The sequence below is a fragment of the Rana temporaria genome, chromosome 1, assembly GCF_905171775.1.
Source record: "Rana temporaria chromosome 1, aRanTem1.1, whole genome shotgun sequence".
Classification (NCBI taxonomy): domain Eukaryota; kingdom Metazoa; phylum Chordata; class Amphibia; order Anura; family Ranidae; genus Rana; species Rana temporaria.
Window position 1 is genome coordinate 289,429,178 of NC_053489.1, and position 20,793 is coordinate 289,449,970.

At 42.2% G+C, this 20,793-nt stretch overlaps 1 protein-coding gene across 8 annotated transcripts in view; it reads left to right on the forward strand.

Annotated features, from left to right (window-relative positions):
- KANK1 (KN motif and ankyrin repeat domains 1) overlaps positions 1 to 8,087 on the forward strand; it is a 255,581-nt gene extending 247,494 nt beyond the window's left edge. For all 8 annotated transcript variants that reach the window (XM_040357089.1, XM_040357143.1, XM_040357107.1 and 5 more), the window contains 2 exons: positions 1,156 to 1,254; positions 7,127 to 8,087. In XM_040357089.1, coding sequence (XP_040213023.1) covers positions 1,156 to 1,254; positions 7,127 to 7,192 — 165 coding nt within the window. In that variant the 3' untranslated portion in view covers positions 7,193 to 8,087. The remainder of the gene's footprint in view (positions 1 to 1,155; positions 1,255 to 7,126) is intronic.
- Positions 8,088 to 20,793: the final 12,706 nt, after the last annotated feature.

Genomic DNA, 20,793 nt, shown 5'->3' on the forward strand with positions numbered 1-20,793 from the left:
TGCGGCTCGTGCAATGCGCAGTGTGCACCCAGCTGTGAAGCCACAGCCAGGCGCCCACAGTCAGAATGTCGGGGGAGGGGAGCGAGGCTTCATGTGCCTGCATGGCTGGCAAGTGTCTTAATAAAAATCGTCAGCTACACTTTTTGTAGCTGCTGACTTTTAAATGGGTGGAACTCGCTTTAAAGCGGAACTACACTGCATCTGAGCACCAAGATCTAGAAATGCTATTCAATTCATTTTTAATATTCAACAGCAAACTCACCCATCTATGCATGTCTCCATGCCTTATCTGAGAAATCACTTTGAAAAACTTCCCCTAGCTGCAATCCATCTGCCCTTAGCTCAGGCATGCAGGAAGGAGGTTGTGGTTAGCTGAGAAAACCCCTCCTGAAGACCCCAGGGATGTAGGACTCGATTTTGCCTGGGCCTGGAAACTAGAAAGTAACTGAAGAAATGGGACCTAGGCCTGCATTCGCCTTTGTGCACAAGCATGGGGTTATGGGGGAGCTTTAAACATCTTCTCATTATTATTTTTTACACTGTAGCTTTAAAAAATAAAATGTTAATCACTTTTATTGCTGTCAGAAGGAATGTAAACATCACTTCCCAAATTTCCCCTGTGACCTTAACCGCATCAGAGCTGACCAAAGATAAGTCTGATCCAATGCTTGTACAAGCTAGCAACAACTTGCAAACAAAACACTGAAACCGGAAGTAACTTGTACAGGTCGCTTCTGGTTTTGAATACCATAGAGGTGATCAGATACAATCAGGTCTCTTTAAATTAACAAGCTTGTAGTTTCTTTATTCACAGATCTCTGTGAATGAATGACATGATTGTGCAAAATGTACAGATTGTGGGCGGGAAGAAGTTAAATAACATTTGGCTTTCACAGGGCTGAAGTTTTGGTATCAGTATCAGTGTGAAGCTGGTCACACATAGTCCTTTTTTGTCTAATTTGATCTCTTGGATCAGGAAAACAAATGAACAGTTCTGTATTGCAAGGGTCCAACCTAACTGGATAAATATTGAATGGATTGTTTAGTTAGGCCCTCATACTAAAATAGTTATTTGGTCAAGCAACATGGTGGTTTTCTTTTATATTATTTCTACATATGCATCTTTGATTATTTTTTATTTTTCTTTTGTGTCAGGATGGTAGCTCAGCTATGTCAATTGCCTTGGATGCCGGTCATAAGGATATAGCTGTCCTTCTTTATGCCCACGTTAATTTCTCTAAAACGCCATCACCAGTAAGTATAATATTTTTATATTAAATAAACAACCAGAACTTGCATGATATTAATTGTCCTTTAATTCCTATTCACTTTATAGCATACAGTGCCTTGAAAAAGTATTCATATCCCTTGAAATTTTCCACATTTTGTCATGTTACAACCAAAAACATAAATGTATTTTATTGGGATTTTATGTGATAGACCAACACAAAGTGGCACATCATTGTGAAGTGGAAGGAAAATGATAAATGGTTTTCAAAAGTGTGGTGTACATTTGTATTCAGCCCTCCTGAGTCAATACTTTGTAGAACCACCTTTCTCTACAATTACAGCTGCAAGTCTTTTTTTTGGGAATGTCTCTACCAGCTTTGCACATCTAGGAGGGTGACATTTTCCCCATTCTTTTCTGCAAAATAGCTCAAGCTCTGTAAGATTGAATGGAGAGCGTCTGTGAACAGCAATTTTCAAGTCTTGCCACAGATTCTCAATTGGATTTAGGTCTGGCCTTTGGGCCATTCTAACACCTGAATATGCTCTGATCCAAACCATTTTATTGTATCTCTGGCTGTATGTTTAGGGTCGTTGTCCTGCTGGAAGGTGAATCTCCGCCCCAGTCTGAAATCTTTTGCAGACTCTTAACAGGTTTTCCTCTAAGATTGACCTGTATTTGGCTCCATCCATCTTCTCATCAACTCTAACCAGCTTCCCTTTCCCTGCTAAAAAAAAACATCCCCATAAAATGATGCTGCCACCACCATGTTTCACGGTGGGGATGGTGTGTTCAGGGTGATACGCAGTGTTAGTTTTCTGCCACACATAACGTTTTGCTTTTAGGTCACAAATGTTAGTTTTAGTCTCACCTTTTTCCACATGTTTGCTGTGTCCCCCACATGGCTTCTCGCAAACTGCAAAAAGGACTTCTTATGGCTTTCTTTCAACAATGGATTTATGCTTTAAACTTTTCCACAACTTTATCCCTGACCTGTCTGGTGTGTTCCTTGGCCTTCATGATGCTGTGTGTTCACTAAGGTTCTCTAACAAACCACTGAGGGCTTCACAGAACAGCTGTATTTATACTGAGAGTAAATTACACACAGGTGGACTCTATTTACTAATTGAGCGACTTCTGAAGGAAATTGGTTCCACTAGATTTTTGTTAGGGGTATCAGAGTAAAGGGGGCTGAATACAAATGCACATCATACTTTTTTTAGATATTTATTTGTATGAAAAATGTAAAATAATTTATAATTTTCCGTCCACTTCACAATTATGTGTCACTGTGTGTTGGTCTATCAAATAAAATCCCAGTAAAAACTTACATTTTTGGTTATAACATGACAAAATGTGGAGAATTTCAAGCAGTATGAATACTTTTTTTCAAGGCACTGTTTTTTTTTTTTTTTTATTAGTATCTGCATTTTTCAATCACTAGTCTGACTTTTTATTTTTACATTTTTGATGTTAACTGTTTTTTTGTTTTTTTTCATTATATTATTCATGATAAAAAAATAAAAATAAAACAAAAGTCAAATGGATCCACAAGTGTAACCCTTTATGGCCAAGTTAACTATTAGCTTCAAAAGCATATGTTTTATGAGCGTTTTTGAAGCTTTATGAATGCCTGTCGAAATTGTGTGCATTTCAGTGCACATGATTGACCATATGGTTGCATCACCTCAAAAATGACCCAACATGGGGAGGCTGTGTGTTCTTCAAACGCTTCCATTTATGTCGATGTAAACATGCTGCAAACGCCCCTATGGCATCTACATCATGTTTGAGATGCATTTAGGAAACCTTAGTAGCCAAGATAATAATGCATAAATCCATCAAATAAAGAGGAGTGTTCCCTAGTTTCCTTTACTATAGTTTTTGTCCTCTAAATGCATCAGTACCCCAGAAACCAAAAGCACTTGTTGCTGGATAAAGACTTGTATCGCAGCACTAGGCCAGCTTTGTCCTGCGCTAATAAAAACAATAAATGTAGGTCCTACCTCACCAACTGAATAGAGAACAATTCCCCAAAAAATGGGGGGGATGGGGGCTCTAAGGGCACCCATAGACAGTAAGATTTCTGCTTTCAATAATTTAGCAGTCTTTTGACTGTTAAGGAGAACAAACAACTATGTAACTAATATTATACAGGATATATATAGTACCGACAGTATGTAAGTTATCACTTTTCAGCTTATTTCTTATTGCTATATATTTAAGGTCATGAATGAGTGTTCCCTTAACAGTTAAAGTAACAGGTTCAGGCTCAGGCCTAAAGTCCTTCACAGATTTGGAAAGTGAGTTTCTGCTTGCTAGAACACAGTTTTACAAATATCTACAACTAAGACACGCTATCCAGAGTGAGAGTAGGCTTTCCCCTATCTCGATTATGAAGCACCCCCTGCACACTGACGTCTTGGTGAATAGAGACAAGAAGGGTATGAGCTTGCAGGTCTATTCCAGACTGATTGGTATCACCCACGACGCGTCGACACTACCATGTAGGAAGGGCTGGGAAAAAGACTTGGGCCCCATAGACGGGGATACGTGGGAATTATGCTTGACTTTCGCCCCGTTGGTATCGGTATCCGCACAACACAGATTATCACACTTATTTCTGTTCCACAGGGTATATAGGACACCGGCTCGTCTATTCAAGTGGGGACTAAGAGATTCTCCGCTATGTCCAAAATGTAACGCACAAGAGGGGGACTTACTACATATGATGTGGAAATGTCCAAAACTTTTTAGATACTGGCATTATGTCACTAACACTATATCACAGGCGTATGGCTTTCCGGCACCGTGTGATCCAGTGGTGTGTCTCCTTGGGGCCCTCGAGGTGCCTTCTCTCTCCCCCAATGGTCACACAGCTGTGCTTCAGTTGCTTTATGCGGCTCGGAGAGCCATTGCTAGATATTGGATTACCTCCAGAGTGCCTACGGAAGGACTTTGGGTAAAGATGGTAAATAATATGTTGATACAGGAAAAAATTACATACCAACACAGAAATGCGTCCAAAAAATTGTATTCACTATGGCAGCCTTGGGTGGACACTCCGGGGCTGGGACCGGCGGAATTGGTTATGGATAGGCTACTGCAGGGAGAGATGTGGTAGGACAAACATTACCCTGGAGACATGTAAGGATTTGCGACACGGATATGAGACCAGGTTCATGGTACACTGGGTTAATAAACAGATTATGGTTTACATTGATGGACATTGGTCATAGGTGCACAGAAAAAGGCAGATACTATAATCAACTAGATCATATGTTTAAGGCTAGATTTCAGATCTTTAATAATTACCATGTACTAGAGATGAATAATCATAGACCCTTTCGTAAGGTGGGGTTAGTCTCAGAGAGTTTGATATGGTTTGGTTGAAGGTGAGGAATAGGCCGCAATTTCCTCTACTATTGTTTACTTACCTTGGTCAAGTACATAAACTTATTGTTTGTATCCTTGTTTCATTGCTGTGCATCCTGCAACTATTGTAATCAGTGCTCAAGTCCTGCGGGAACGCGTGGGAACGGAGTCCCTGCACTTTTTTCACAGCTGGAACGCAGTTCCCTTTGCAGGACTAGAGAAGCCGAGGCGCCCGAGCCAATCCTTCACTAAGCGGCGATGCCCAGCTCGAGTCACTGTCAGGGGCAGGCGTACCTTAGTAATCCTTTATGTTACTGGCCGCTTCCTGTATATGGATTCATCAGGTAGTGTGCGCGTATTCTGTCACTTCCTCAATGCCGCAATGTCTCCTGGGAACAATGACACAAGCTCCCAGAAGACATTGAGGCATTGAGGAAGTGACAGAATACCCGCACACTACCCAATGAATCCATATACAGGAAGCGGCCAGTAACAAAGAATTACTAAGGTACAGTGGATCGAGAAAAAAAAAAAGTAATTATGCATATGAGCGTATCATTTTTTTTTTTTTTGGTGGGGGAGTGGATCTTGGGTGGGAGTTCCCACACTTTTTTCCCCAGGACTTGACCCCTGATTGTAATGTATGTTTACTCTGCCTCAATAAAATATTTTCTTGATTAAAAAAAATAAATAAATAACGGGTTCACTTTGAAGCTCAATTCCAGTCAATTTTTTTTTAAATATATTTTCAATGGAGTGGGTAAGCGTCTGAATCCTTGTGAAGTTTTTATTGTGGTTTCTGTCCTCCAAGGCAAAATTTCCCCTTGTTTAATTTTCTGGTGACACCAGGAGGTGTCACATGTGGTAAGGTGTCACCAGGACAAGAAGACACAGTAATTGGAGCTTGACAAAGTTCTATCCCCTGTCCAGTCTACAGCCGTGGCCAAAAGTTTTGAGAATGACAAAAATATAAATTTTCCCAAAGTCTGCAGCTTCAGCGTTTTTTAGATTTTTTTTGTCAGATGTTACTATGGTATACTGGTGTGTTTTATAAGCATTTCATAAGTATCAAAGGCTTTTATTGACAATTACATTCTGTTTATGCAAAGAGTGCAGTGCAGTGTTGCCCCTTTTTTTCCAAGACCTCTGCAACTCCCCTTGGAATGCTGTCAATCCATTTCTGGACTACATCCTAACTGATGGCAGCCCATTCTTGCATTAATAAATGCTTGAAGTTTGTCAGAATTTGTGGGTTTTTTTCACTTGCCTCTAGAGGATTGACCACAAGTCAATTAATGGGATAAAAGTTTTGGGGAGTTTCCTGGCCATGGAACCAAAATTTCAATGTTTTGTTCCCCAAGCCACTTCATTCTTCTTAGGCAAAATTGTGAGTGAGCCCACTCCCTTGGCTTAGAAGCAACCCCACATATGAATGGTCTTGGGATGCTTTACTGTTGGCATGACACAGGACTTATGGTAGCGCTCACCCTTTTTTTTTTCTCCAGACACGCCTTTTTTTCTGGATGCTCCAAACAATCGGAAAGGGGATTCATCAGAGAAAATTACCTTTCCCCAGTCCTCAGAAGTCCAATCCCTGTAGTTTTTGCAGAATATCAGTCTGTCCCTGATGTTTTTTCTGAAGAGAAGTGGCTTCATTGCTGCCCTTCTTGACACCAGGCCATCTTTCAAGTCTTTGCTTCGCTGCAGATGCACTCACACCTGCCTGCTGCCATTCCTGAGCAAACTCTGCACTGGTGGTGCCCCGAATCCACCACTGAATCAACTGTAGGAGACGGTCCTGGCTACTAAATTAAATAAATGTGCATTTTTTTTATGACTCTTGTCCTCTATTAAGTGCAAATCTTTTCAATAGGGGACACAAATAGCAAGTAAATAATCTGACAAAGGCTCTTTTCCTTGCTTATGTTGGTGGGAGAAAGGAAAGCCCTGTGTAAGGTCCAGGTCACAAAGTTTGCACAGGGTTTGAGGTCTCCTGCCCACCATCATGTGATACACTGAAAAAAAGAAAGTTACCGCTCCAGGTGGATTGTGTTGGGATGATCCGTGTAGTCTCTGGAGATCAAGGGTGCTGGCAATGCACAAGGCAACAAATGGAATATGATCCATTTGTTATGTGATACACTGGTAGCTTTGGCTACCAATCCCCAAGTAACAACTTCTGAAGTCGTGAGTCACATGTTCCCGTTTCTGAGAAGTACTGGGTATTCTGCATTACTTCTGGTTGCTGAATGGAGTAGTGAAGCCTCTATTACAGCGAACCTGTTGCTTTGCATGAACACCGAAGCATGCAGTTGCCTGAGTCAGAAAGATAATTAATGTCGGGTGGTAATGCCCAGCAGACCTTTCTGACCATCTATGCGCATCTATAGGCTGCAAACCATATCAATGGTGGCTCTGCTACCAGAAAGATAAACCCTTGTTGAATTTTAATCACAAGTATGTTTTAAGTGTTGTTTTTTTTTTCTTTTCTTTAATTTAATTTTGAATTATTTATTTTTACAGGGCACCCCCAGACTAGGCAAGAAACTTCCACCCAGTCCAACACAAAGAGGACCATTTGACAATTAATATTTGTTTGCCATCTCTGACCTGCTGCTACCTGTGTCTAACTGACAGATGCTGAATGTACCTGTTTTTGTGCCTGAATGCACCAGCAGACTGAAGCAATATCTATGTAGATATCACGGGAAGTCTGATAACTGGAACAAAGCTGTATGTTGAGAACAGGCTCTGTCCTGCCATTGGACACCCGTGGAATTATGAAACAAGGATTTTATTATAGAAAGATACTGGACTACATACAAAATCCAAGGACTAGCACTTGTTAAGTCAAGTCATAAAGATGCTATGAACTGTTCCCACTTTTTCCAGTGTTAGAAAGTGCCATAGTGCCTCTGTTATTGTTACTGGTTTAATATTTATACGTGGTGCATTACTTTGCTCCTCAGTCTTCATTCCGTACTGATGAATGGTTCTAAAACAACGTATCCACTTCCAGCTGGGCTGCTGGTATCTTGGTTTTAGTTGTACTGTGTAGGAGAGCCCTCAGTAGATCTGAATGGACTAAGAAACGTTGTCCTCTGGGCTTTATGTATTATGTAACTTTTTTATTAAAGGAAAAAAATTTATCTACATATGTTGAGAAATTCAGTATTTGCTGCATATTTTTTAATCTGTAAAAAAAGAAAAATGTACATGCCTTAAGCATATTTGCTGAATATATAAATATATATTTTTAAATATGTCTAGTTCTATGTGTTAATATGTTTATGTTCATAAAAATCAAACTTTAGGTTACTTTCCATGTATGTCTCTCAATGGAAATATAAGCTGTTCACCTTACTTATTTATATAATAATAGCTTGTCTTATTTCTTTTTGATTTCTGTGTTTAAGTGTTTGAAGTGCCTTAAACTCTTGCCATATTTTCTCAATAAACTTTCACCATGCGGTTTTTATTCATACCACATGTCTTAGTCGGTGAATGTTGAGGACTTAAGATGTAGGATTGGTAGGAGTATTGTGTAGATTTGTAAAAGATTATTCTATTAAAAGAGAAGTATGGGTATTTTTATTTTAATATAAGTTGATACTTTATCTAGGTGGATGCAGTAGCTGTCCGATGCTGCATCTGTGCCCCAGCGCCTCTAACACTGAGAACCGAGCGATCGAACACTGCCAATCGCTCGACTCTCACGGCTCCATGAGCAGAGAGGTGGTGACTATCAGTAACCAGCTCTTTGCTCTGGGCCCCCCACTCACTGGAGTGCTGGTCTGTGGAGGGGGCAGGAGTGGCCCAGTCAGGCTCTGAGTGGCTTGCTGAGAGGCTGAGCTGGGTGCCAGTCCAGGGATATGGACCTAGTTGGGTGCAGTCCTTCCTGGTATATGCCTTTGTATACTGCTACAGTGAAACTCGAGACTGTTCATGTCCAGATCCTGGAATGTTAGGTATTCCAGCAATTTATGTTGCATAATATGAAATAATAAAAATGGGGAGAGCAGGACCCCAAATAATGGCTATGGTAGACCTCCATAGGCTCCTAAAAACATAGGAAATGGTCAGGTGATTTAAAGTGACACTAAATATCTTTATTTTTTCCAAAAATAGTCTGTATATGTTCACTTCTTAATGGACCAGTAATCTGTTTTTCATTAAATAGTTTTTCTTTGATTTTGTATGATCTTGTTATGTCCTTTGTGAGCTCCAAAGCCTCTATTTCAACCCCCCCCCCCCCACTCCTGTTTGTTTGGATGCACATCCCATAGTCTATCTTGTGAGTAAGCGAGAGGGTGGCTACATTCCTACATACAATGGGACAACGGAAAATAAATGTTGCCACCTTCTAACAGGAAGTTGGATCACAGCAGCAAAAAAATAAATAAAAAATTAATGATTTGGAGAAGGTCGAGAGCTATTTTTTTTTTTAGTTAATGGTACATGTATGAATAGAACTCTTATATTTTAAACCAGAGGTTAGTGTCTTATTAATTCACCAGCATCTACTAAAAATGGAAATATTGTTTCTAGATGGAATAAGACTTTAACCACTTCAAAACTGGACCAATTCTGACATTTCTCGCATTCGGTACATGTATAAATCTGCTTTTTTTTTTGCTACAAAATTACTTAAACCCCCTAAACATATGTTTTTCTAAGCAGAGGCCCTGTAGAATAAAATGGCTGTTATTGCAATTTTTTATGTTGCATAATATTTGTGCAACGATTTATTAAATAAAAATTTGCAGGAAAAAATACACTTTATTGAATTTTGGTGCACACAAACACAATATAATACCAAATTTTGGGGTCAAATTTTTAAAGATGATGTTACACCAAGTAAATGGATACTTTATATGTCACGCTTTAAAATTTCATACCTCATGGAATGGTGACAAACTACAATACCTAAAAAAAAAAAATCTCCATGGGTGACGCTTTAAAAGCGTTATCAGTTTAGGGTTACAGAAGAGGTCTGGCAATAGCATTATTTCTCCTGCTCTGATGTTTTTGGCGATACCTCACATGTGTAGTACGATTGCCGTTTATATATGCACGCAGAACATGTGTGCGTGAGCATGGGGACCCTTTTAAAAATGTTTATTTTATTTTTTTTAAAAATTAGGTAGTCATTTTTATTTTTTGTTTATCAACTTTATTGCTATCACACGAGATGAATAATATCTCTTATCAAAGCATGGGCTGCGACAGGTCGTCTTTATGGGGAGATCTGGCCTTCAAAGCAATGACTATTAGTGTCCTATTTCTTTCCAACAATATTCAAAACTAAAAAAAAAATAATGGTAATAAATCCCAAGCCACTAACCCAGAACAAGAATGCAGATCAGGAGTTCTGACTTTACTTGTTGCATGCATGTTCCAGACCAGTCATTTGACGGAAGAGGATCAGCATGACTGTCAGCCAAGTAACAATTTCAGGAGGTAGCCTCTGTATTTCTCTTGGTAAATTGTTCTTCATGTAGAAGGTTTTCACCTTCCTGTATTGTTTCCTGTGAATCTTTGCATTTAAGCTAACTAGAATGCAAACAGCCCGGTTTGTTTTGCTCACAGCTTAGTGGTAACATCGCATTATTCATAAATGACAGACAGATACCCTCTGGGTGCTGGGAGTGTACAGCACACAGTGTTCATTACGTGTCTGCCAGAAGGCACGCGATGTGCTTACTATGACAACTGACAACACCTGGCCATTTCTTTATTTGTACTGGATATTGAAGGTATAGCATTCATTCATCTCCAAGGTGCAATACCAAAGAATGTGCCTGTATAGTGTGCAATGATTATTATGATACGTAGATATAAATGTTTATGTAAATCTGATCAGAGCATTCTATAAAATCTACTGTGTGTGACTCCTCTGGAAACTCTGTGCAGATGAACACCATGTAAGGCTCCATTCACACTAATGCGTTTTTTGGTGCATTTTGCAGAAATGCAGGGACATTTTTTAACATGGGTTCCTATGGAACATGTTCACATCAATGCTTTTTTGTGCCTCTGCGGTTTTGGAAAGGGTCGGGGACTTTTTTTTCGCGCAAAAAGCAGCATTTTGCATGTAATAGAATTCAATGGACGGCATCCAAAACCACAAGTACCGCATTTTTACCGCGATTTGCGGTTTGCGTTTTTTTAACCTGTTATTATAGCTGGTTGTTAAAGGAAATGTAAAAAAAAAAAAAATTGCTGGCAAAAAAAAATGTATAAAAAAAAAAAAAAAGGCAAATCGCGGTAAAAAACGAAAAAAGCAGCAAGCACCGGAAAAAGCACTGCAAAAATGCTCAAAAGCAACATGCATAGGTGTGAATCGAGTCTAAGACCATCTACTGTGGAAATACACAATCTCTAGTTTAAGTGGTTGTAAAGCTCAGACATCAAATATGAACAAAGCAATACCCCTCTATAGTGTGTCTCAAATAAGAGCACTAAGTGCAATTTCTGTCTGCTGCTTCATTCCTCTATCAGCATGAATCACTTCTGACAAGTTTTCCTGCCACCAAGAGAAAAATAGTGACGGAGAGGGAGCTCCAGCTTATTGACAGCCTCGGCTCTGTTCCTGTGTGGATGGGGTGTGTCTCTTCCCTCCAATCAGCTGCCAGAGCTCTCCTCACTGAGCTCTGTAGAGTGTAACTTCAACTCCCCACCCCCAACTGGAGTTGAAAGGTCCTCCACAATGGCAGCTTCTATATTTCTCTCTGTACGGGTTACTTTTTTTTTTCACAAGAAGCTGTACTGGTTACCTTGGTTAGAAATGCATTTCCAAATACTATATATTTTTTTAATTGCTTTATTTATTAAAGCAGTTATAGTGCGTAAAATCGACAGACGCAATAACAGCAACTACAGAATATCATTATAAAGGAATGCGTGTGTGTGTCATATAGACAAAATATATACTGCTAGGCAGGTATGTCATTTGAGACTGGGAGCTGTCCGAGGCAGAAATCCTCTCCCCCCCCCCCCCCCTTTTTTCCCTTTTCTTTGCCTCCTTTTCTGGTTCCTCCCGCTACCCCCTCTTTCTTGTTTTCCTCCGGTTCTTTTCTTTTTTTTTTTTTAAATAAGACAGTGCTGGTGCAGCTAAGTAGGTGCGGTCCTAGTATATTTGTTATTACTGTACTATTTCCAACAAATGGGTTACCTCAGGTGACTATACGTTCTTTTTTTTTTGATAGCTGTATGACCGGGAAGTCTGTTGTCTGTGTACGATTTATTGATGGTTGTATTTATAAGCAGACTTACTTACTGTGTTGCTCATGCAAATTTGTTTCATGTGTTTGTCACATGTCCTTTACTTTATTATTATTATTAATAAAAACTTGTTGAACAAAAAATATAGACAAAATATGAGAAAAAGAAACCCAGCATAGCCCGAAGTCATATGGGGACAAAAGCATTAGAATTGGAAAAAGAGGGGAACCTTAAAAAGGACCTTCAGACATTTTTGTTCAACTTTCCATCTATTAAATCTTCTGCCCTTGTTGTTTTAACTTTGGATAGTAAAGCATTTTTTTCTGCCAGTAAATACCATATAAAGCCTACTTCCTGTTTCTTGTATGGAAAAAGCCTACCGTAGGCTTATGACATCATGCACATCTCTCTCTCTCCTGTGAGAGTTTGCCAGGAAGGGAGGGGGGGGTCATAGGAGGGCCAATGAGAGCTGCAGAGCTGGAGATGTGAATGCAGGAAGTGAAGGAAGGTTCAACTGCCCACAGTGACCTGGCAGTCAGAAGCTAGGCAGACTCTCCATACCTGCACAAGGAACAGCTCCTAGGAACCAGGAACCAGCGCCTTTCTCTCCTCTTGGACTCCATCTTTTCTCCGCAGGTAAGACCCTGTCTCTCAGGGCCTGCCATCCTGGGGAACCACTGACGGCCGTCCTTCTCAGGGCAGCCGTCACACAGACCCCACACTGCGGCTCTCTACCCCGTCTTTCGCCCGGCATCGCCGCCCGCACGGCCACCCACGATTGTGGTGGCCCCCAGACACCCCCCCTGGGTGTATTTTCGGCGTTTTTCGGCGTTTCTACACGCCCGCGCCAGCCTGCTACTTTTCGCGGCCGCCGCGCCTCAGGAAAGTCCGCGGCTTCAGCCGCGGCCTACCGGCGCGCCGACCGTTCTCCCTGCACTTGCTACCAATAGTGCAGATCTCTCTGGATTATCGCCCCCGCACCCCTAGAGGTCCCCTCCACCCCCTGTTCAGCAACCAGATTGGTAGAATCATTTTTTTTACCAAACTGACTGCCCCCCCAGCCTGGGTCCTGTGCTTTGCCTGGCGGCCATCTTGGTGCACCCCAGCAACAGTGACACCCAGCATCCCCCCCTTTTCCCCTCATTAAGCCAACAGTCTTTGATCCAGGGTTTGATCCGATCGCCTTTAGGGATCAGGAAGGAATTTTTTTCCCTGCCGCAGCACATTGGCAAGCTTGCCCAGGGTTTTTTTGCCTTCCTCTGGACCAAAAAATTGCTGAGAGCGAGGATTCTGCGAATCCTCTCTCACCCAACACCCCCACCCCCGCCCACGGCGACTGGCAACAATGGTTAATTTGCGATACTCTGCAGAAACCATTTGGGGTCTGAGACAATTCGCAACAATATTACCTGCCGTCACCACAAAGGCCTTAAAAATAGATCAACTTTTGAGATTCGATCGACGATCGATCATCAAAAATTCCAACCATTTAACACAGCTCAAGCACATTTCATGTGCGTTGCTTAACACTAGATCGGCAGTAAAACACCGATCAGAAATCCATGATTTCTTACTACAAAACGATCTAGACTGCCTCTTTATTACAGAAAGTTGGCTTTCAGACGACTGCAACACCATTCTCGGAGAACTGGTACCAGCAAATTATCGCATCTTAACGGAAAACAGAATAGGGCAAAGAGGAGGAGGCCTGGCGGTGATTCATAAGTCGCATATTGCAATCACTAAACCGGTCCTTCAAAATCCTCTACCCTTTATGGAAACCCTTACGCTTCAACTTCAATCTCACTCCCAGGAGACTGTTCACATTCTCCTCTGCTATAGGCCCCCTGGGCCCAAATCGCAGTTGCTACCAGCATTAACGGAGTTCATATCCACTTACTCCCTCAACAGCAATCATCTTTTGCTGCTCGGGGATTTCAATCTGTGGGCCAACTCCTCACAGGATCCCATCGCGGAGGCCTGCATCGTCCACCTGGAAGGGTTAGGACTGCAGCAACTTATATGCGGACCCACGCATGCTTCAGGTCACACACTCGACCTAATTTTCAGACAAAATCTGAAAATAAACATTTTGGGTAATGAACCGTTGCCATGGACAGACCACCATGCAATTAGCTTCATAATTCCCAGAATTCCACTAGTTATAAAAGCACCCAAGCCGGTGACAATACACTGGGCTAGATCTCAGAAGAAGCTCCACTCGGAACTCTTCAAATCTACCCTGGGAAACCGAATTGGGGCTATTCCTCCTCGGCTAGCAGCCTCAGATACACTGGATGCCATAAATGCAGCTCTGCTACAGTCAGCCGACTTAGCAGCACCAAAGCGCAAAGTCCGCAGCCGGGAAAAAAAGTCCAGCTGGTTCAATAACCAGCTGTCGCTACTGAAGCAAGAGCGCAGAAGGGCGGAAGCCGCCTGGAAAAGAAGTCCTTCAGAAGACCGCCTCAACTTCTACAAAGCAGTAACAACACGATATCACAAAGAAATTTTCAAAGCCAAAAAACATCACTTTTCCATGGTGATTAACAGCGCAATGAATCGCCCACGAGAACTCTTCAGGATGGTCACCCAGACCATGAATCCGGGATGTCTTGAAGTCCCCACTTCAGACACCCAAGAGTTCTGTAATGAACTATCGGATTTCTTCATCAACAAAATTGAAAAAATTCGGGTAAGTATTCTGCAAAACAATACTCCACTCAGCCCCCCCTTCAATCAACTACAAAACACCGACAGAAATCCTCTACAATCAACTAAGTTCATTCTGGAACCAATCTCCGTCAATACCACCAAAAATATCATTGGTGCGTTGCGGAACAGCACAGCACCCAATGACATCATTCCCACCAAGCTACTGAAGGAATGTGCCGACATCCTGGCGCCTCCAATCACACAGCTTATAAATCAGTCATTTAAAGAAGGCATAGTGCCTTCCCTGCTGAAAGAGGGCACAATCCTGCCGATCTTGAAAAAAACCTAATTTGGATCCTATGGACCCAACTCACCGCCGTCCCATAACAGGCCTAAATGCTCTGTCCAAGATAATGGAGAAAGTGGTGGTAAAACAGCTGCAACAGCATCTGGATACCCACAACCTACTTGATCCATTTCAATCCGGTTTCCGTCCCGGACACGGGACAGAAACGGCCTTACTGAAAATATGGGACGATGCGCTCGAGGCCGCAGACGAAGGAGAATCTTGTCTCCTGGTTCTGCTGGACCTAAGCGCAGCCTTCGACACAGTAGACCATAAATTGTTACTGAGACGACTAGCAGAAGTCGCCGGAGTCACAGAAGATGCTTTACCATGGTTCTCCTCTTTTCTCGGAAACCGATCACAAACAGTGAAATTGGGATCTTTCACGTCAGAAAAACGCACGGTGCCATGTGAGGTCCCCCAAGGATCCCCCCTATCACCGGTGCTGTTTAATATCTATCTTCGTCCTCTCTTCGATATTATCAGTAGCCAAGAACTACTCTATCACTCTTATGCAGACGACACGCAACTGTATTTTCGCATCTGCCACAAAAAGGATCATCATCTCAGATTAGAGAAATGTCTCTCTTCAATAGAAAACTGGATGACTAAGAGTTATCTTAAACTCAATAGCGCTAAAACAGAACTCTTTATGTTTGATGCCAGTCGGAAGAGTCAACTGGCAACAAACTGGACACCATCGCCCATTCTGGGACAAATCATCTCCCCTAGCTCCAAAGTCAAAAGTCTAGGAGTCACGTTTGACACCTTCATGACAATGGACGCACAAATAGGGTCAGTAGTCAGCGGGTCGCACCATTTGATGCGCCTACTACGCAGACTTATTCCATTTATCCCCAAACAAGACGTAGCAGTCGTGGTGGGAACAATCGTGAATTCCAGACTGGACTATGCAAATGCCCTTTACCTCGGGCTCCCAAAGTACCAAATCGCTTGTCTACAATCACTGTATATATAAAATTATATGCAATGTGGTTGGAGGGAAGCTTCAGAATGGCAAAGATGTTTTTATTACAAATTACGTGAGCAGACTGCAGTTCCTCTTTAAGAACAATGTGGATACAATTGCATGTATACTCCTATGGGAGGTGTCAAATAAAAATAATTATTCAATGTATCCATATATTGAACATTGTTCATAGAAATGTATTTTAGAATTGTTATCTGTTATGTCATATAGACTAATGTTATGCATGTAATGTATTTCCTTGTGTGTAAGTGGCCAGCTGGATCAAGTCTCCTTCTCCATGCCCCAATATCAAGGGTCCAGGGATGTAATGCTCTGCAATTTTGGATATGTTCAGGCTATTACCATTGTTTTATCCCTGGTAAACCTCTATCAGTGGTGTCTTGTTATCTTCCCTTTTCCTGTTCAGTTGCCTAAGGCTTGGTTGACCCCTATGCGTTTATTGCTTTTTGCAGAAATGCACTACAGTCCATTTAACATGGTTTCCTATGGGACACATTCACATCTATGTTTTTTTCAGACTACGGCCCGGATTCAGATAGGAGATACGCTGTCGTATCTCTAAGGCCGGCCGGACGTATCTATGCGACTGATTCATAGAATCAGTTACGCATAGATATGCCTAAGATCTGCCAGGCGTAACTGTGTTACACCGTCGGATCTTAGGCTGCAAATCCAGGCCGGCCGCTAGGTGGCGCTTCCGTGTCTTTTACGCGTCTAATATGCTAATGAGCATTTACGCTGATTCAGAAACGAACGCCCGCCCGTCTTTTTTTTACGTCTCTTGCGTTCTGCTTTTTCCGGCGTATACTTACCCCTGCTATGTGAGGCGTCTCCTATGTTAAGTATGGCCGTCGTTCCCGCGCTGAGTTTTGAATTTTTACGTCGTTTGCGTAAGTCGGTTGCGAATACGGATGGACGTAATTTACGTTCACGCCGAAACCAATGACGTCCTAGCGACGTCATTTAGAGCAATGCACGCTGGGAAATTTAGCCGGCGGCGCATGCGCATTTAAATCGGTGCGGGGACGCGCCCGATTTAAATACTTCACTCCCCCTAGCCGCGGAATTTGAATTCCGCCGGGGATTTACGTTACGCCGCCGCAAGTTTTGAGGTAAGTGCTTTCTGAATACAGCACTTGCCTCACAAAATTGCAGTGGCGTAACGTAAATCAGATAGGTTAGCGGATCTAAAGATCCGCTAACCTATCTGAATCTACCCCACTGTGTTTTTGGAAAGGGTCAAGGACTTTTTTTTTTTTAAACGCAAAACTATGAGTTTTTGGTTCAATAGACTTCAATGAAGAAGCTTCAGAAAAGCATGTAGTGCGTTTTTGCCACGATTTTACGTGAGTTTGCTTAAAGCGGGGGTTCTCCCTAAAAATTTTGTTTGTTTTTCTAGCATCTCATTCAGCATAGTAGAGTGAGCTACAGTATGCCTTTATATTTTTTTTTGGCGCCGTACTCACTGTGTAATCGCGTAGTAAAGTTTCAGGGGAATGGGCGTTTCTATGCAGAGGGCTTGTGATTGACGGCCGGCTATGGCGCTTCACGGAAATAGCCTAAATAGGTGTTTGCTCTTCACGGCGCCTGCGCAGTCAGCTCCGATGTCTGTGTGCAGGCGCCGTATAGCGCCGGGAAGAGCCGAGACCTACTCCGGCTATTTTCGTGAAGCGTGACGCGCCATAGCCGGCCGTCAATCACGAGCCCTCTGAATAGGAACACCCATTCCCCGCGTTGAGTCTGAAATTTTACTACGCGATTTAAACAGTGAGTACAGTGCCAAAAAAAAATATAAAGGCATACTGTAGCTCGCGCTACTATGCTGAATGAGATGCTATAAAGTTGTTTTTTAGGGTGAAACACCGCTTTAAATTTGCATTTTTTTATCTGCTTAACTTGGTGTTGGCCAACAAAAAAAAGCATAAAAAAAACGCATAAAAAAGCGTGTAGAAACGCATCAAAAGCAAACTGCATAGGTGTGAACCAAGCTTTAAAGCGTAGTTGCACCTTACCAGTCCACAATTATGGTGGCTTCACTCATTTACATTTCTCAGGTGAATAACTTTTTTAGGAAAGATAGTAAATGACTTAAAAAAAACAGCAATGCTGTTACTCTTTTTTAAATGACTAGTCCCATCAATCCACCATGTCATGGAGATGAACAAGGGCAGACATATTTGAAGTCCAGCTTGTATGTCAAAAATGGCTCCCTCTATAGATACAATGGAGAGATTGGTTTAGCATAAAGGGCTTGACTAAAACTGGAGCATGCATAATATGGTGTAGCTGTGCATGGTAGCCAATCAGCTTCTAACGTCAGCTTGTTCAATTAAGCTTTGACAAAAAAAAAAAAACCTGGAAGCCAATTGGTTTCTATGCAGAGCTGCACCAGATTTTGCACTCTCCAGTTTTAGTAAATCAACCCCAAAGGGATAGGATGTGTATGATATGCAGGATTATCGAATGGAAATAAAGAAAAAATCCAGATAAAAAGAAAACTTAGCCACCACCTCTAAGGACAGGGAAAGCTTAAACAATATTTAATTTAGTTTTTTTTAGATATGCTTTAAACATGCACTACTCAATCTGAGCATTATGCAAAAAAAAAAAATCAAATGTTCACATCATGCCTTTAAATTCAAAGGTCGTTTCTTTTGAATGGCCATCTTAAAATGAGTGTGTCTGTATATTCCCATCTACTTAAATGATTAGCGGATTCCTTTAGTGAACTGATGCCAGTGTGTCGGGTTACCAGGAGATTGAGGATCAGACCAGCCAGACACGATGTGGGCCACATTACAGCATATAACTTGATTTAGGTGACTTCTATTACCAAGTGGTTTGTAGCACTAAATTAAGATTGAGCATCACAGCCATGAGTCTCCGAACGCATCATTTTAGACTTGTGAAAGTATTTCTGTCCAGCTGCTAGACTGCTGAATGGGCAGTATGCAGTCCAACAGTCATGGTAGATCTGGCACATTAGTTGCTGTCTTCCAAGTGGTTTTATGTGACTAGACTAGTAATAAAATCTAAGGTTTTTCAATAAAACTTAAGCTAAAATGTCTTACGCTCAACCTCTTAGAATATAATTATAAAATGCTCAGCATAAATGAGTACACCCCAACAGATTTGTCAGGAAACCTTTACTTTCCTTTGCGGGCCATTGATTGCAACCAGGATTTGTTAATTTGCGCACACAAAAAAGTATTTTTCCTAACAAATTCATTCAAAACCATGTTGCAAAAATGAATAGACCCTAATGAAAAGCCTTGTACACACGATCCGATTGTTGGCAAACCGAGCGTCTGATTTTTGTCCAAAGGGCGTGTGTCTGGATCTTGTTTTGCATACTAACGATACACAATTGCTGGCCAATAAACACAAATGTAGTGACGTACTATGAGAAATTTCAGCTCTTGGGCGCCACCCTTTGGGCCCCTTCTGAGAATTTTGTGTTTGTCGAGCATTGATTCTGAGCATGCGTGTTTGTACTTTTGACTTTTGTGTGACAGACTTGTGTACTGACGATACAAAAATCAGACCGTTGTCCGTCGAAAATTTACTTGCCTGCCATCTGTTGGCTGAAAGTTGAACAACAATTGTCAGAAGGAGTGTACTAATGGTCGGATTTTAGGACAACAGTCTGTCAGCAGACAATCCCCTGCCAACAATCAGATCATGTGTACGAGGCTAAAGTCTTAGGCGTAATGCTAATTTTAGACTACAAAATCCTAATTAACAAAAATTCAGCTACAAGTAAGTCTAATTATTCATTAACCACTTCCATACCAGGCACTTACGCAGCTTCCCGCCCAAGCCAATTTTCAGCTTTCAGCACTGTCGCACTTTGAATGGCAATTGCGCGGTCATACAACACTGTACCCAAACAAAATTGGCGTCCTTTTTTCCCCACAAATAGAGCTTTCTTTTGGTGGTATTTGATCACCTCTGCGATTTTTTTTTTTTGCGCAACAACTAAAAAAAGGCTGAAAATTTGGAAAAAAATACGTTTTTATTTTTTTCTGTTAATTTTTTTGTAAATAAGTTTTCTCTTTCAATTACGGGCACTGATATGGCGGCACTAATGGGCACCGATGAGATGGCACTGATGGACATCGATGAGGTAGTACTGACGGGCACAGATGAGGTGGCACTGATTGGCGGTGCTGGTATGCGGCACTGATGGGCACTCATAGGCGGCACTGATGGGCACACATAGGCGGCACTGATGGGCACACATAGGCGGCACTGATGGGCACACATAGGCGGCACTGGGCACTCATAGGCGGCACAGATGGGCACTCATGGGCGGCACTTATGGGTGGCACTGATGGATACTTATGGGTGGCACAGATGGGCACTGATAGGTGGGCACTGGGCATGGATGGGCACTGTGGGGTGGCACTGATGGACACTGTGGGGTGGCACTGATGGACACTGGGGTGGCACTGATGGACACTGTGGGGCAGCACTGATTTTGCCAGGTTGCCAGTCAGTGCCCATTTGTGGGCACTGATTGGCATCTTTTTTTGAATGCTTTTTTTTTTTTTTTTTTTTTAGACTTCTTTTTTTTTTTGCAGGCTTCTTTTTTTTTGTCCACCCTGGTGGTCCAGGGTGGGCATCCCTGGTGGTCCAGTGTGGCGATCCGAGGGGGGGCTGCGCTGATAAACAATCAGCACGAACCCCCCCCTGTCAGGAGAGCCGCCGATCGGCTCTCCTCTACTCGCGTCTGTCAGACGCGAGTGAGGAAGAGCCATCAACGGCTCTTCCTGTTTACATCGTGATCAGCCGTGATTGGACACGGCTGATCACGTGGTAAAGAGTCTCCGCCGGAGGCTCTTTACCGAGATCGGAGATGCAGGGTGTCAGACTGACAGCCCGCATCACCGATCGCCGCGATGCGAGCCCCCACGGGCGCGCGCGGCATGAAATCCTGCAGGACGTTCTAGAACGTCCTGTCAGGATTTCATAACC